The sequence below is a fragment of the Salmo salar genome, chromosome ssa09 (assembly GCF_905237065.1).
Source record: "Salmo salar chromosome ssa09, Ssal_v3.1, whole genome shotgun sequence".
Lineage (NCBI taxonomy): Eukaryota > Metazoa > Chordata > Actinopteri > Salmoniformes > Salmonidae > Salmo > Salmo salar.
The window spans coordinates 115583037-115600941 of record NC_059450.1 but is presented as its reverse complement, the minus strand read 5'-3'; the positions used below and the strand labels follow the sequence as shown (position 1 = coordinate 115600941).

General features: G+C 45.2%; 1 protein-coding gene across 1 annotated transcript; it reads right to left on the bottom strand.

Moving 5' to 3' along the window:
• Window positions 1-131: 131 nt before the first annotated feature.
• Window positions 132-12008, bottom strand: LOC106612374 (RAB4B, member RAS oncogene family). The gene is made up of 8 exons (XM_014213454.2): window positions 11790-12008; window positions 5590-5670; window positions 4669-4783; window positions 4484-4546; window positions 3216-3370; window positions 2916-3011; window positions 2555-2726; window positions 132-2465 (listed from the first exon to the last, which is right to left on the bottom strand). Exons 1-7 carry the CDS (start codon window positions 11803-11805, stop codon window positions 2611-2613), a joined length of 642 nt encoding a protein of 213 aa, XP_014068929.1. The 5' UTR covers window positions 11806-12008; the 3' UTR covers window positions 132-2465; window positions 2555-2610.
• Between the last annotated feature and the right edge of the window lie 5897 nt (window positions 12009-17905).

The following is a 17905-nucleotide window of genomic DNA, read 5'->3' as shown; positions in this document are numbered from 1 at the left end:
TATGTAGTCTCCTGATACACTAACCCTACTCTTGCTGTGAGGTCTGTGGCGGATAGGCAACCAGGTTGACAATGAATGTGTGCACACACACGTCAAGACATGATCTGTAATAAATCTAATTCACCACAGAGTTAAAAAGCTATGTTTATTTAGAATACATCTTAAAACGAACAAGCAACCCTTCCCTGCCAAACACAATCTGAAAATGTATTTACAGCATAGATTATTCAGATGTACAGTAGTTCCTAAAATGATTCCACCACGTTGGTTACTAAGCAACAACTGAGTTTCTGCTCCGTTTCGAAATGACAGGAGACTGAAGGAAGTTAGTTATAGGCTAATGGCCATGTGATTAAGTGCTTACGATAGAATACACAAGACATTATTGAGGCCACGGTTCAATGGTCTTAGGGTCAAGCAGCATGGAGTGCATCACTACTGTTGTGAGACCTGACTGATTGCCGTCAGTCTGTGGGTCTGCACACTCACCCGGGCTCAGGAAGTCACAGTAATTGCCAAGTGTTACATCACCCCTACAACGGCAGCAGGAAGCTACAAACAACGAGTCCCAAAAAAATTGACAGAGTGAATCATTTTACCACAACCCTGGAGAGGGAGAATAGAACAGGAGGCTTGGGTCAGTCAGTCGATACCGGGAGAGAAAGGACAAAATCTCAGTTGTTCTTTAGTAAGGAATGATTACCTCTCCAATTGCTCTTTATTACAGTATATATTTCAATTTGTACAATTCTATAGATACAGTATATAAACAAAACAATCTCACGTAAAAGTGCACTTGCAGAGGAGAAAGAAAGAAAAGTAACAAAGCAGACTTAAAAAAAAACGTTTGTTTACACAAAATGGGACCAGTCTTTCTCAGGTTGATGATGTCACAGTGGCATTTTGATAGCCATCTTCTCAAGGCTGGTTCAGTGTAACAGATAAACTGCTCTTAGTGGAGTCCAAACAGTAGCATTGCTTAGGAATTAGGTAAGGGTGCATAAGGGCCCTAGGTAAGGGCCTGAAATTCTAAATGTTTGTCTTTCATAACCTGATTCTATATGACAGTCAGAAAATGATAGGTGGAAGAGGCAAGATGTAAGACAAGATGTAAGACATGTAAAAACAAGAAGTGCAGTTGAATGCTACAGACTGCAGCCTGGCCGTGTAACCTGAATATTTCCCACTAGTGACACTGAAACCAGTCTAGCTTCCTGTGACCGGTCTTTAGATGTGAACTCAGAGCAGCAGAGAAATGAAGAGGGCAGAGATGGGCTTACATTCTCAGAGATAACCTCCCCACCCCCAGGGCGCGATAGAGCCTGAGATTGAGACAGAGTGTAACCCTTACATGGCAAAGGCAAGCATTAGATATGACATTAGATATGCAGCTGATAATGGGGAACAACAAGTGGTCATTGGGGTCCTTTGGAAAACCATAAGAGAAGACTGAACTGAAACCTTACTCATCCTTGTGCAATGGACATGACCCGCAGGCCTTTGAGTGCCTGAATCGATTTCCCTTTGGGAAGTGCTAGTAATGACAATTTGGGGGGGAGGGTGGCGTTGAGGGGACTGTATACATCCACAACGTCAAGCATTTCTCTACTCCACTTGATAAATTTCATTAATTGAAATCAAACCTTGGAGAAGTTGTCCGTTAGATTAGAATCAATGCCATTTTTACCCAAAGTCAAGTTACATGTGGTAACATTTCGACCGGTGGAATCAGTGACATGTGTACATCTGAAGCCAGGAGAACAATCAGGGGAAAAGATTGGACAATAATTGAGGAAGCATTCACAACTGACCCAACAACCAGCTCATGCTTGGGTGTTGGTGGTAAACGGCTCTTTTCGGGTTGCAGAGTAGTCAAGTTTGGGTAGACTTAGGTTTGCCTGGTTATCAGAAGGTGAATAGCAGGCTTGATAAGAAGTAGTGCTCAGTGCAAACAAAGGTTAAATTCAGCTGATAAGAAATATAATAATAATAATAATAATAATAGAGAGTGATGGGTAAAACACAAGAACTTCAACTGTCAAACAACCTGATAGTGCAGTCTAACAGGCTGCGTATGAATGAGGAAGTTGACCATGTGTGTTTTGCAATTCATCCTTCATGAACTTTCAGTTACAGGTGGTGTGTATGTGTGCGTGCATGCAAGCGTGTGTTGATAAAAACAACAAAAGGGTAAAAACGGAACATCCCCTACACACAACCCCTGACCCTGACAGTCATCCCAGATATTGACTGTCTTATGTTCCCAGCACAGTTCACACCACAGGGTCTCCCGGCCTAGGACCGAGGACCCCGGGGAAACTCCCTTGGCAGGAAGTATATACTCTTACCAATGGTCAGGGGTTGCAGGTCATCTCCATGGTGACTGGTCCAGGTATGCTGTAAGTGTGTAAGGGGTTGCAGAAGGGAGAGGGGGGGGAGTCCTGCACATCCCAAAACACCTAGAGCTGAGAGGGATAGAAATGTTTATATATTTTGTATCAAATTATTCTCTAAAGCCACATTTAATCGAAGCATAGCATGGCAGTCTACTGACCTTTAGGGGGTGTCCTGTGAGTGTGGGGTTGAAGGGTGAGGGTGGGGGTCCGGCCCCTAGCAGTTACACTGCTGCTTGATCTGTGAGGTGGAACCTCTGGGCTGTCTCAGCTGCCTCAGAGAAGAATCTCCATACTGGATACCTGAACCCATCCGCTCTGGGTCCAACTCACCTGACACACATATACGAAGAAAGACAAGGACACACAATACACACACACACACACAGGTGTAAACAACATGAGCAAACACACAGACATCCACATACACGCTCAACATATGATTGTATGAACAAAATCAAACAGATACACCGTTTTAGCACACACACATCTCAGAAGTAAACACATGTACCGTTTTCTTACCTGACTCCATCTTGTTGAGGATGGTGCGGGCAGTTTTGAGGAAGGCCTCCTCCACGTTCTCCCCTGTCAGAGCACTGGTCTCCAGGAACATCAGCTCTGTAACAGTCAACACAGTCAGTACTCCCTCACTCCCTAGGAAAACTAATACAGGCCTAAAAGCTGATGGAAACTACTATCTTAGAATAGAGAGTTGCCCGAAAAGGGGAGCGATGGAGTGAGAACAGGAAGGGGGAGAGACAGTTATGAAATGAGAGGGAGGGGAAATGGCCTGAGTAGGGGTGAGGAGAGACGGACAGTTACCGTTCTCCTGTGCGAAGCGGGACGCCTCGAGGAAGGTGACCTCTCGGTCCGCATCCAGGTCCTTCTTATTCCCACACAGGATGATGACGATGTTGGGGCTGGCCAGCGTCCGTGCGTCTGTCAGCCAGTTGGTCAGGGCGTTGTATGTCTCCCGACTAGAGGACAGAGACACGCCAGATAGACACGACAGACAGATACAGACGAGGGGAAAACTGAGTTAAATCGCATGAAGCATTTCATTAGGACAGGAATGTTCAGTAGGATGGGATAGTACTTTTGAAAAATCAGTATATTTAATTGTGCGTTCCTTACAACATAAGAGGTCAAATACAAGAAGAATTTAGGAGGTAGAGATGATAGACATTGAGAATATTAGCAGTTTTCAAAACGTACACTTTTCAATATATACCTCTGGGCTAATGTTATTTTTGCTCCAAATGAGAAAGGAAGTACAGAAAATCATCCCTGCCTTTCCCCTCTTCAAGGACAGATGGAGTCTGATTACCAGCTCCCACCTCCTAGAAACTATTTTTTTGGGGGGGTGGGGGTGAAATCACCCATCACCATGGTGACCGCATGCTGGTGTCCATGGCAATGTGAGAACAGTGAGCAGAAGGGGTCAGACTACTGTCCCACAGCTGCAGTGAGGCGGCTGAACCATGACGTCAGCATAGAGCTAAGCGATGACGACCCCTCTGCCTCGGTGTAGCTCTCACACCACACGCTTTTCGGTCTCCTCTCTTTCTATTCCTTTGACCTGAACACGGCTCCCTCTTCTCTCCCTTCCTCCCACACTTTGCTTCCATCTCTCTCCCTCTCCAACATATTCTCTCCCCCTCCCTGCTCTCTCTATTCCACACTCCCGTCCTTCTCTCTCTCGCTCAGTTGACACTCTGTCTAATGGAGTTTTGCTTTCCGGGCTGCTGCCGCCTGCCTGGAGACACCACTTTATTACAGCACTGTCACTCTGCATCACACACTTTATTAAAGCTCTGTCACCTAACATTACACAATTCACTCCATCTTGATGATGCAACATGGCAACTCTGGGCTGACTAAATAAAAACCCTTGGCTTGGTGCTGCCATACACCTCGTCTATCTCTGACTCCGTGCTCCTGACCCACTCTCCATGGGCCTGTTGAAATTCAACATCTCTATTCGGTCTCTCTGTGCTCTGTCTATGCCGACTCCCACGTCCTCTGTGTGTGTACGAGCGACCAGTGAAACCAACGTGCTTTTCTCATGGGTCTATCATTGGCTGACCTACCTTGTAATATCATATACAAGCAGCGCCCCTGCCGCTCCGCGGTAGTAGCTGCGAGTCACAGACCTGGGGGAGGGCAGACAGACAGCACCGTTAACCAATTACAGAACCAGAATACAATCTGTCAACCAATGAGAGCACGGGTCAGAGGTAACGGCCCCTCTGGGTAACCAATCGGAGGTCATTACCTGAAGCGCTCCTGTCCGGCTGTGTCCCAGATCTGTAGTTTAACCGTCTTACCCCCGACGTTGACCACCCTGGAACCAAACTCAACCCCGATGGTGTGGTTGGAGTCCTGCTTGACTGCACAGCCAGAGACAGACCAGGAGAGAAGCCACAACCATCACTGTACTGTTTGTCTCCTATATATTTTATTCAAATATGTCGGTTTTTCCAGATGGCTGGTTTGTGAAAGACAACCTTGACTGAAAGGTAAAACACCTAATAGTGTGACTGCCTAGTTATTAGGCCTAAGTTGCCAAGACTTCACAGAAACATTTCCTGGTTAATTCCCAGAGTCACAGTGCTGATCTATATTGTGCTGGTGCGTTGTGCTTGTTTAAAGACCAGAACAGTTAGCTTCAGAATCCTCTTCAGAAGCCTCTTCAGAAGCCTCTTCAGAAGCCTCTTCAGAAGCCTCTTCAGAAGCCTCTTCAGCATACCAGAGGGTTGGGGAGCTACTGCCTCTCCCAGGTCCAGATATTAACACAGTCAAAGCCCTTCTCTCACACTACTGACAGCACTGGGAGTTAGAGGTCTTAATCTCATTTACACATCTGTGTGTGTGTGTGTGTGTGTGTGTGTGTGTGTGTGTGTGTGTGTGTGTGTGTGTGTGTGTGGACATGCATTCGGAAAGTATTTAGACTCCTAGACATTTTCCACATTTTGTTGAGGGGAAAAAACTATTTAACCCATTTTAGAATAAGGCTGTAACGTAACAAAATGTGGGAAAAAGTCAAGGGGTCTGAATACCTTCCAAATGCACTGTATGTATGTGCGGGTCAGTGTGCAGAGATGCACGTAACGTTTCTATATTATCGTGCATAAACAATGCATGTGGGTGTCGTTTACTTGCAGGACAAGGGGAGACCAGCATTGGTACTACTTACACTTGGTCTCAATGAACTGGTGCAGGAGGCAAGATTTCCCTGTCCCAGCACTGCCAATCACCAGGAACTTAAACAGGAAGTCTGAAATGAGAGAGAGCGGGGACAGAAATCAATACAACACCAGCAGCTCAAACTGTTGAGACCAATCCTTAAGTCTCCCTGTGACTGTGAGCTGCTCCCTGTCAACAGAGCTGCCAATGGTCCCAAATTAGCTGGCTAATCACTACCTTGCGTGTGAGTGTGATGGCATGTAAACATTGACGCTAATTTGCTAAGCGACGAGCTAAAGGAGGACGGGGTAAGAGACTTCTAAAACTAACCATGAGAGACGTTGTGTTGTCAACCACTGACAGGTGACCCCGTAGGTCATCGCTCCTCGCTTTGAGAGAGATTGAGTTGTATCATCCTGTCGGTCTCCTCAGGCTTTGGAACTAACCCCGATTTACCTCAATGAAAAACCAAGCTTATCTGTTTGGTATGGCTTGTCTCAGGGTGTACGCGACAGATAGCATCAGTGATAGTCTCAACGTCAACAGTGAAGAAACGACTCCGGGATGCTGGCCTTCTAGGCAGAGTTCCTCTGTCCAGTGTCTGTTCTTTTGCACATCTTAATCTTTTATTGGCCAGTCTGAGATATGGCTATTTCTTTGCAACTCTGCCTAGAAGGCCAGCATCCCGGAGTCGCCTCTTCACGGTTGACGTTGAGACTGGTGTTTTGCGGGAACTATTTAATGAAGCTGCCAGTTGAGGACTTGTGAGGCATCTATTTCTCAAACTAGAACCTCTAATGTACTTGTTCTCTTGCTCAGTTGTGACACCGGGGCCTCCCACTTCTCTTTCTATTCTGGTTAGAGCCAGTTAGCGATGTTCTGTGAAGGGAGTAGTACACAGCGTTGCACGAGATCTTCAGTTCGGTGGCAGTTTCTCGCATGGAATAGCCTTCATTTCTCAGAACAAAAATAGACTGACGAGTTTCAGAAGAAAGTTCTTTGTTTCTGGCCATTTTGAGCCTGTAATCGAACCCACAAATGCTGATGCTCCAGATACTCAACTAGAAGGCCAGTTTTATTGCTTCTTTAAATCAGGACAACAGTTTTCAGTTGTGCTAACATAATTGCAAAAGGGTTTTCTAATGATCAATTAGCCTTTTAAAATGACAAACTTCGATTAGCTAACAACGTGCCATTGGAACACAGGAGTGATGGTTGCTGATAATGGGCCTCTGTATGCCTATGTAGATATACAGTTGAAGTCAGAAGTTTACATACACTTAGGTTGGAGTCATTAAAACTCATTTTTCAACCACTCCACAAATTTCTTGTTAACAAACTATAGTTTTGGCAAGTCGGTTAGGACATCTACTTTGTGCATGACAAGTCATTTTCCAACAATTGTTTACAGACAGATTATTTCACTTATAATTCACTGTATCACTATTCCAGTGGGTCAGAAGTTTACATACACTAAGTTGACTGTGCCTTTAAACAGCTTGGAAAATTCCAGAAAATGGTATTATGGCTTTAGAAGCTTCTGACAGGCTAATTGACATCATTAGAGTCAATTGGAGGTGTACCTGTGGATATACTTCAAAGCCTACCTTCAAACTCAGTGCCTCTTTGCTTGACATCATGGGAAAATCCAAAGAAATCAGCCAAGACCTCAGAGCAAAAATTGGAGACCTCCACAAGTCTGGTTCATCCTTGGGAGCAATTTCCAAACGCCTGAAGGTACCACGTTCATCTGTACAAACAATAGTACGCAAGTATAAAAACCATGGGAACACGCAGCCGTCATACCGCTCAGGAAGGAGACATGTTCTGTCTCAGAGATAAACGTACCTTGGTGCGGAAAAAAAGTGCAAATTAATCCCAGAACAACAGCAAATGACCTTGTGAAGATGCTGGAGGAAACAGGTACAAAAGTATCTATATCTACAGTAAAACAAGTCCTATGTCGACATAACCTGAAAGGCCGCTCAGCAAGAAAGAAGCCACTGCTCCAAAACCACCATAAAAAGCCAGACTACGGTTTGCAACTGCACATGGGGACAAAGATTGTACTTTTTGGAGAAATGTCCTCTGGTCTGATGAAACAAAAATAGAACTGTTTGGCCATAATGACCATCGTTATGTTTGGTGGAAAAAGGGGGACGCTTGCAAGCCAAAGAACACCATCCCAACCGTGAAGCACGGGGGTGGTAGCATCATGTTGTGGGGGTGCATTGCTGCAGGAGGGACTGGTGCACTTCACAAAATAGATGGCATCATGAGGTAGGAAAATTATGTGGACATATCGAAGCAACATCTCAAGACATCCGTCAGGAAGTTAAAGCTTGGTTGCAAATGGGTCTTCCAAATGGACAATGACCCCAAGCATACTTCCAAAGTTGTGGCAAAATGGCTTAAGGACAACAAAGTCAAGGTATTGGAGTAGCCATCACAAAGCCCTGACCTCAATCTCATAGAACATTTGCCACACCCACTACCCCTCCTCTATCTTTGACACCGCTGCTGAAAAAGATCCTAGTGGAAACACTGAGCTGGCTACTTGACGGCAAGTGTATAGGAATGGAGGCAGTCTATTCACAAACACTCTATGCATAGCCAACCGGCCCGAGTACATCTGCACAATATAGATGGGTTACACTGGGCAGCTGCAAAGTTCTGGTGATGTGTTGGACCGGGTCTGGTACTTGACCCGTCCTACGCACATGACCATCTGGCTGAGGCCCTGATGTGTGGGACAGAGAGCGGTCCAAAGATGGTCTTTGTGCTGTGACCACAGATAGGGCAATGGCAATTTGCATGCGCAGCCCAGGGTTCCACCAAGCCATACAAGGAACAATGGGGAATTGAAGCGGGAGAGGCTGGCTGTGTGTGGACAGGGGCAGCAGTGGCATAGAGTGCAGCATCCATAAGTCTCTCTCTCACACACTGGAGTGAGTCAGGCTGCAGGAGAAACACACAGGAGGCATGGCCCCTCACTGAGTTTCAAGCCTTGTTATTTCAATTACATTTCCAACTCTGTCAGTGCCAAACTTTTCTCCTCAACTTTCTGACTGATTTGCAGATTGGATGCTATTTACCACTCTGCTGCTTGTAAGCTAATCAGCTAGGCTACATGTGCCACTGTGCCAAAGCAGGCCAGTCAAATACAGAGTCAATATGGCAACTGGAGTAAATTACTGATGAAAGGAAAGCGCAGGGGATGAGATTGATCCTTTGTTCTTCTGTGACATTTAAAACACAGTTCTCCTGCAGCCAGCTCTTCTCCAACCCATAAATCAACCATGGCCTATGTATACTAGTGTGTGTGTGTTGTTTACTCAACCAACATAACCTTGAGGCCACATTCATAGCAAGGTAGGTACCCACTAAAGGCCTTATCACACCTTGTTTTCTGTCTCTCAGCGGCCACACTTATCAATGACAACCTGTGTGCGAATGTGACGGATGGAAAAAGCCTGTCTAGAAGTAGTTGAGTCATATTGTATTTACACCATAATAACAACAATAATTTTGTTGTGTATAAGCGATAGTAAACAGTTGGTAGGTTTTGGCAGGAATAAGAGCACGACCTCACACACACCTGTTCTACAGTCTGCCCTTCAGTCCACCTGCTCTGAATGAGACCCCTGTGTTACCTCTGGAGCCAAGCCATATAATCTCTTACAGTGCTGGGCTTCATCCGTGTGTGTGTGTGTGTGTGTGTGTGTGTACACACACTAAGTCAGCCTCTCACCTAACCGTAAGACTGTGTGATGTTTTGTGTAAAGCAGGCCCATTCCTACTGTACTTTACATGCCAAAGTGAATTAGTGAATGCAGCTTATGTTACAGTCTGCTTTGTGTAGTCACGTGGCTCCCCTGTGACACTGTTGTTCTACCCTCCTTTATCCCTTCTAGTAGTAAGGGGAAAAAAGCCAATCAGGAAATCAATGAAGACTATTACAGCTGTCGTCTATATAACATTAGTGTAGAGCACTCCACTTCTAATGTTGACCTGCTGGTGTAGCATTTCAGAGAGACAGAAACAGAAGAGAGCAAGGAAAGACTACATAATTATCGAGTGAGGGAGACAGATGGAGAGAGACGTGTCAGCAGGGGGTCGAGCAAGCTGCAACAGTAGAGAGGAGAGTATGCATGGTGTGCTGAGGCAAAAACCAATCCATTCACCACAGCCACACCATAAGAAAATGAATAGGCCTGGCTACAGTAAAACAACACTTAGCTACCACTGGACACCATGTCCAAAGCATGCTTACAAAGTTCAAATTAATATTTAAGAATAAAGATTCCAAGAGAGTGGTCAAAGGAAGATAACACTGCAATTTTTCCATTGGTGAGAATAAAAAGATTGGTTTGTTACTAACAAACCAATGTAAATGTCTTGGATTGGCCCCCATAGAATTGTATATGTAAATGGGCCAACAAACACTTACCTTGTTTTGATTTTAAAAGATGTAGGTTACATTGTAGTTTTTTAAAAATGACATGAGAAGAGTTTACATTCAGGAGGTTGGATTAATGTGGAATAGAATTAACAGAATCCCCATTCTACCTTACAAGTCAAGCTAGCATACATGCCCCCCGCACATACACAGCTCATGTAAACATGCACGCACACGACAAAAGATGTTTGTTTTGGGATTTCTACCGTTCTGAAAACCAGTCAGGCTTTGAAACCTCTTAAAAATTAGTGTTTACATGCACACAAATAATTTGATATTAAACTGATGTCAGAAGGCAGATTATGCAATAGTAATGTAAACGCCTAACTCTGCTCATCTTAAATCGGTGTAAGGTCAAAATCGAAGTAAGCATACACCGATTAAAACACCTGGTTTTCTGAAGAATCTTTCAAATTATTAGGACATATAAACACCTTAATATGTGTTCCAGCAGTGTATTTGATCTGAGCATCTGCTAGCACCAGCTGAACGAGCCTCCCTCTTTAGCGCAAGTGAAGTGTGTTCGGAACAACTTAACGTATGCGTCTTAGAAGTAGTTCACACACAAACTTTATATGTCCGAACTCAGAATTAAGTATGCTTCCCAAAAATAACGTGGTAGAACATTTATTTTGATTGCCGATTTTCTGCATTTAGAGTGATTTCAGATGTTCCCATGTAAAACTGGGATATTTGGGAAATCGTTCTTCTTGCAAAGCAAGTAAACGTTTTAATCGAACTAGCTACTATATTACATCTGACTAATCATGTAATTCCAGATAAGATCTCATCTGAAGAAAAATGTAACAAGCTAGTGATGAGGATGTTGTTATCTGGCCCCTGGGGCTGTGGAGTCAATGCAACAGCATCAGATTAGGCTCTCCAACCCTGTTCCTGGAGAGCTACCCTTCAGTAAGTTTTCACTTCAACCCCAGTTGTAACTAACCTGATTGAGTTTATCAACCAGCTAATTATTATAAATCAGGTACACTAGATTAAGGTTTGGAGTGAAAACCTACAGGATTTTAACTCTCCAGAAATATGGTTGACTAGCCCTGTGATAGATACATGACAGGTCGTTAGCAAAAGGCAACACTGCATAACTTGACATGTTAGCTAACCCCACCACTTCCAAATTTTAAATCCCAAGGACACGTGGCTAGCTAGCTAAATCTGAAGGGGGTCGGTTAAATTAAGCCAAACGACTGCAAATAAAGCTTCTAGTGATTACTACGCTTATTACCGTAAACTAGCCACCCAAGTTAGTTATGCCAATTTTTTGATAAGTTACTTGACCAACTTCACAACTCCCTCTGCGAGTCCCAAACAATACAAAGACTCCAGATGTTGTGTCCAAAAGCTACTTCTTGACGCTTTTAGGAAGCACACCACGCTTCTCTCTACCCACTTTCAAGACACCTAGTGGAAATGACGGTGCTGAATGCATCTGCAAACACAAACAAGCGTCATGACCCAAGCAGGTACAGCAGAAGTTATACACGTAACGTTAGCTTCCTAGCTCAGAGACGGATGAGGAAGCGAGACAGCCCACTCGCTGTTTTTTCTGGTTTAATCAACGAACTAAGTAAACGAGCTCCAGCTGCTATTCCATTTGTGTCTATAGGAGACCCACCCCATTAAGTAGACCGGAACTGATCATTTTTGTTCAACTATAAACAGCCTGAGCGAACTATCTTCATTTATCCACCATCTTTGGCTAGCTAGCTAGCTGGCAGGCTAAGTAAACGTACCGTATGTTTCAGACATGTCGGCCCCCGCTTTAAAAACGATGGACTTAGACGGCTTTTCTTAGTTGGTTTCTTCGTACCGTATGTGAAGGATGTTGTGTTGTTTTTCGTGTTTTTTAAAGTAGCAATTACACCTCCCTTTAGATTTCTGACTTCGCCACACCGTTTCCCCTTCCTCCTCCAACAACACAACCACGCACTTACGTTATGACGGGTAAATGTATACGTCATTACGTGATTTTTCAGGGCATAATCCATATATTTGGAAAGTAGAATACTTAATTTAATAGGATCTCTATAGCATAATCAGAGTAATCAGAGAGCATTTGAGTTAACATTCCACTCCTTGTCATGCTAAACAGTTTCTTTATTTTGGTGAGTAACGAAAGTATATTGAATCCAGTCTCTTAACAAATTGGTCAAGAATTTTGTCTATGGACAGCAATTATTATTAGTGATTCAGAATGCTTTGAACATTAAATGAAAACTCAAAATTCGACGACTTTGTTACTTTGAGATTTTTGGGGATAAAATGTAAAGTATGCTAATATTTTTCGGTGGTTTGACACTTTATTCAGACAGTAATGCAATTAGATGGGGAGACAGGCAAATGGGAGAAACAGTGGGAAGGCCAGTGGGAATGCTCTGCACAGGAAATACTCATATTAAAGGGTTGATGTCAGTGGGTAACCAAATCATAGATTGCATTTCCTTGTCCATAGACTGCTTTCAAGGTAAGGACACAAACATTTTGTAATTTTGGTGAACTTTAAATAGGACTGGAAGAAAACCCTGCTTGCTCTCCAGGAGGGTTGTCCACCCCTGATCTATGTTTCCCAATGTGTGCTTGAAAATGTTCTTGAAATAACAATTAATTTCTCAATCCCCCAACCTTAAAAAAAAAAGATCAAATGAATATCAGTATTCAGGTGGTATATGCCAACTAGTTGAAAATCCTTTCCATCATCTTACTCTACATAGACACAATATATGATGTGTTTATGAGTTGTGAGTCCCCCTACCATCTCTGCCTAGCATGTGCACAATACTAAAATGGCCCGGAGCAATGAATATCTAAAGTTATTTTAGGACTTATTCAAAACTGTCCATGAATGGCTGCAAAAAATAAATAGCCTCATATATTTCATTTCAAAGACACAAGTAGGCATATCAGACATTGGTAAAATTGTGAAGATGTGGAATAAAATACTGTAAGTGTGGTAAATAACAGTAGTCTTCTTGCTGACTCACCAGACAAATTACCCTTTATTTTAGCCCTTTGTTAAGAATGAGAATTGTTCAACTGATCAGACTAAATAAAGTAAATTGATAATAATAAAATATCCTGATGACAGATTTGCCCCTACACCCTAACCAAATAGTTGTTATATTTATTTTCCCCCCACTCTAGAATCAAATGTACACTTTTGGGTTCACAATCTGTTTTGCAAATTATTTTTATAGTTACAAATCAGGTCACCCTACCAAACTTCCCTGCTAAAACAGACAGTAGGTCTGTCTGCTCCCTTTTGATTGTCACATCCTAAATGCCAATCACAAAATGAGGGGACCAGGGCCGGCCCTCCCATTAGGCAAGATTAGGCGGTCGACTATGGCGACATTTTGGAAATTGGCTGCCACCCTCCGGCGCCCCTTATTGTCTACTACACTGTCGGTGGCGCCCCAGCCGCCAGCTCATAGCCGTTACTGCAGTTTGCCCCCTCCCCCATTCCCACTATCCTTGGTAGCTATGTGTGTATTTTTACGGGATTATTCAACTGTGAAACATAAATGTGCCAATTAAACTATTGTGTTGTTTTTTTTATGTTTGTGCGTGACAAAGACGATTAGTGATTAAGGCAGTAGCCTAACCTATCCTGTTTAGATCAGTAATTAAGGCTGTAGCCGAACCTAGCCTGTTAACGTTAGCAAGCTACTAGAGGAAATCATTTCTGGTAAAAGTAAGCTATAGAGATCTGAAACCAAATTTTCTACCATGTCTAAGAGACAAAAACTATCAGGAAGCGAATCTTTTTAAAAAACGAAAGAGAAAAGCACCACAATCTCTAAACCAAAGAGATTTGCTTCATGCAGCAATGTTCATCAGCCAGTGTGTAGAACAACATGCCTCCTAAGACAGGCCGTTCAGTCGCTGAGATGGATGAGCCCTCGTTCAATGATTCTAGCAGCAAAGAGGGCTAAACAGAGGAGTCCGAGCCATCCACTTCCACCGATGATGACAGCTCTCTGGGTGGACACACCTTCAAACAATGCCAGCAGGCACCCTACTATCTGGGACCTGGACTCAGATTAACCACCCTGGCTCTTCTCCAGGTACGTCGACAGCGGCGGACAAACATCTGGGCCGAGGTTACGCTGACCTCCTGCTCTTGTTCAGGGAAGAGTGGAGGCTGATACCCCATGGAGCACTCGAAAGGGGAAGAGTTCCGTGGCAGAACTGGGAAGAGTGTTCCGGGCATACTCCACCCAGACCAGTTGACGGCTCCAGGTAGCGGGGTTAGTTGAGACCAGGCACCTTAAGGTGGTCTCCAGGTCTTGGTTGGCTTGTTCTGACTAATCGTTAGTTTGGGGATGGAATCCGGATGGGCTGTCCCCTTGCAGAAGTTCGTTTGGGGAGAGGGATGAAATGGGCGGCCTTGGAGAACTGGTCGACTACCGTCAGAATGACAGTGTTGCCATCAGACGGAGGGAGCCCAGTGACAAAGTCTAGAGATATGAGACCAGGGACGATGAGGAACCGGTAGTGGCTGCAGGAGGCCAGAAGGAGCTTGCCGTGGAGTCTTGTTTCGAGTACACACAGTGCATGTGGTGACGAAGGCAGAGACGTCAGGGACCATTGTGGGCCACCAGAAAAGTTGTTGAAGGAAGGCTAGTGTACGACGGGACACTGGATGACAGGTCAGCCTGGAGGAATAAGCCCATTCCAGGACCCGGGACCAGACTGGGTTAGGGACAAACAGCCCCCTTCAGGTTCAGGCTGGGAGCGTTGAGCTTCGCAAATCAGGTTCTCAATACCCCAATCCACAGTGGCAGCAAGGCATGAGGTAGGGAGAATGGTTTCAGAAGTCGAGGGTGTACCAGAGGAACTGTATAGGCGGGAGAGAGCATCAGGCTTCACATTTTTAGACCCTGGACGGTAGGAAATGGTAAAGTTGAATCTGGGAAACAGGAGGGCCCACCGAGCCTGCCTTGAGTTGAGGCGCTTGGCTGAACGGAGATATTCCAAGTTATGGTCGGTCCAGGCCAGGAATGGCTGTTCTGCTCCTTCCAGCCAGTGCCTCCACTCCTCCAACGTCAGGAGTTTTCGGTTGCCAACATCGTAGTTCCTCTCAGCAGGATTGAGACGATGGGACAGGAAGGCACAGGGATGAAGCTTCAGGTCCTGGGCAGGTCGCTGGGACAGGATGGCCCCCACTCCAACATCCGAAGCACCCACATGCTGTTATGAACCGATGCTTCAGGTCCACAAAGGCTTTGTCGACAGCTGGAGACCAAGTGAACGGTACCTTAGGTGGGTGAGTGCCGAGAGGGGGACCGCCAGGATGCTGTAATCCCTAATGAAACGGCGGTAGAAGTTTGCAAACCCAAGAAACCATTGCAACTGCACCCTGGACGTTGGTTGAGGCCAATCCACCACTGCCTTCACCTTTCCAGGATCCATCTGAATATTGCCTTCAGCAATGACATATCCCAGAAAGGTGATAGAAGAGTGGTGGAACTCACTTCTCGGCTTTCACGAACAATTGGTTCTCCCGGAGGTGCCGAAGGACCCGTCTGACATGGAGTACATGGTCTTGGGCAGATCAGGAAAAAAACAGGATGTCATCCAGGTAAACGAACACAAACCGGTTTAGCATGTCCCAAAGCACATCATTGACCAAAGCCTGGAAGACAGCGGGGGCGTTGGTGAGTCCAAATGGCATGATACTCATAATGTCCACTGGCTGTGTTGAAGGCTGTCTTTCACTCATCCCCTCGCATTTCCGAACCAGGTGGTAGGCATTCCGAAGGTCCAACTTGGAAAACATGGTAGCCCCCTGGAGAAGTTCAACGCCGAGGAGAGGTAGGGGGTAATGATTTTTTGACAGTGATATCGTTAAGTCCCCAGTAGTTAATGCACGGGCGCAGGGTCTTGTCCTTCTTCTCAACAAAGAAAAACCCTGCACCGGCATGAGATACAGATGGACGGACGTCCCAGTGGCCAGAGACTCTTCTATGTACTCCTCCATAGCAATGATCTCAGACAGAGAGTACAACTGACCCAAAGGTGGTGTAGTGCCTGGGAGAAGATCAATGGCACAATCATAAGGACGGTGCGGGGGAAGGGAAGTAGCACATCAAATCAAATTTATTTATATAGCCCTTCGTACATCAGCTGATATCTCAAAGTGCTGTACCGAAACCCAGCCTAAAACCCCAAACAGCAAGCAATGCATGTGAAAGAAGCACGGTGGCTAGGAAAAACTCCCTAGGAAAAACTCTCTAGAAAGGCCAAAAACCTAGGAAGAAACCTAGAGAGGAACCAGGCTATGAGGGGTGGCCAGTCCTCTTCTGGCTGTGCAGGGTGGATATTATAACAGAACATGGTCAAGATGTTAAAATGTTCATAAATGACCAGCATGGTCAAATAATAATAATCATAGTAGTTGTCGAGGGTGCAACAAGCACGTCCGGTGAACAGGTCAGGGTTCCATAGCCGCAGGCAGAACAGTTGAAACTGGAGCAGCAGCACGGCCAGATGGACTGGGGACAGCAAGGAGTCATCATGCCAGGTAGTCCTGAGGCATGGTCCTAGGGCTCAGGTCCTCCGAGAGAAAGACAGAAAGAGAGAATTTAGAGAGAGCATATTTAAATTCACACAGGACACCGGATAAGACAAGAGAAATACTCCAGATGTAACAGACTGACCCTAGCCCCCCGACACATAAACTACTGCAGCATAAATACTGGAGGCTGAGACAGGAGGGATCAGAAGACACTGTGGCCCCATCCGATGATACCCCCGGACAGGGCCAAACAGGAAGGATATAACCCCACCCCACATGCCTTGCTAAACACTTCCAGGAGGTCATGGTATTCCGTGGGGAATAGCAGAGACCTCCACAGTCTTGTTAACATCATGAGGAAGACGACTAGGAGAAGGCTGTGCTGCTTGAAGGCAGTGGGAATGGCAAAATGGGCTCCAACCCAGGATGGAGCTTGTGGTCCAGTCAATCACAGGATTGTGCTTTTGGAGCCAGGAAAATCCCAAAACAACCAGAACAAGTGGAGATGCAATGAGGAGGAACTGTATGGTCTCACTGTGGTTACCAGAAACCCGTAATTGAACGAGTACAGTACTATCGGTGACTTCCCCTATAGAGCGGCCATCCAGTGCCAGTGCCCTAGCATCCATGGGGACAGAGAGAGGCTGAGAGGGAATACCAAGCTCTGAAACAATTGTGGCATCCATAAGATTCTCATCAGCCCCAGAGTCAATGAGCACTCAGAGACTTAGATTGGTCTCCCCACAACAGAAGCACAAAAAAAAGGGTGTGCAGGTGATGGGAATTAGGGAACTCCAGGTCTGACTCACCATAGTACTGGTACCCACTATGGACAAGGGTTTCTTAATAGGACAGGTAGCTATAAAATGTCCTGCCCCTCCACAGTACAGACAACAGTTATTATTCATCCTCCGTGAGCGCTCCCAAACTCATAGCCTAGTTCTCCCCAACTACATAGGCTTAAGAGCAGCTAGCTCATCCTTTACTTCCTCAGATTATCTGTGCAGAAAAGTATCGAAAAGAGACTCCAGATTCCAGGCACTCTCGGTGGCCAACATGCAAAAGCCCATCGCGTAGTCTGCCACACTACGGGAGTTTTGACAAGCAGTTTGCTGGCCACCTTTCTCCCGGATACCGGAGACTCAAACTTCTCACCTCTGAAAGTAGTTCAGAGTCAGGCAGGGGTCAAAACCAGGAATACTATCAAAAGGAGAACAGCAAAAGGAGTACGGGAAAAACACGCTGGTTGACTTGACTAACATACAAGACAAACTGGCACAGAGACAGGAAACACAGGGATAAATACACTGGGGAAAATAGGCAACAGCTAGA

Excerpts from the sequence above, each read along its gene's own strand:
- LOC106612374 (XM_014213454.2), bottom strand. Across the intron at positions 4,547-4,668 it reads GCCGGACAGGAGCGCTTCAG|GTCTGTGACTCGCAGCTACT; the intron begins GTAATGACCTCC and ends GCCCTCCCCCAG. Across the intron at positions 3,371-4,483 it reads CTTGTATATGATATTACAAG|TCGGGAGACATACAACGCCC; the intron begins GTAGGTCAGCCA and ends TCTGTCCTCTAG.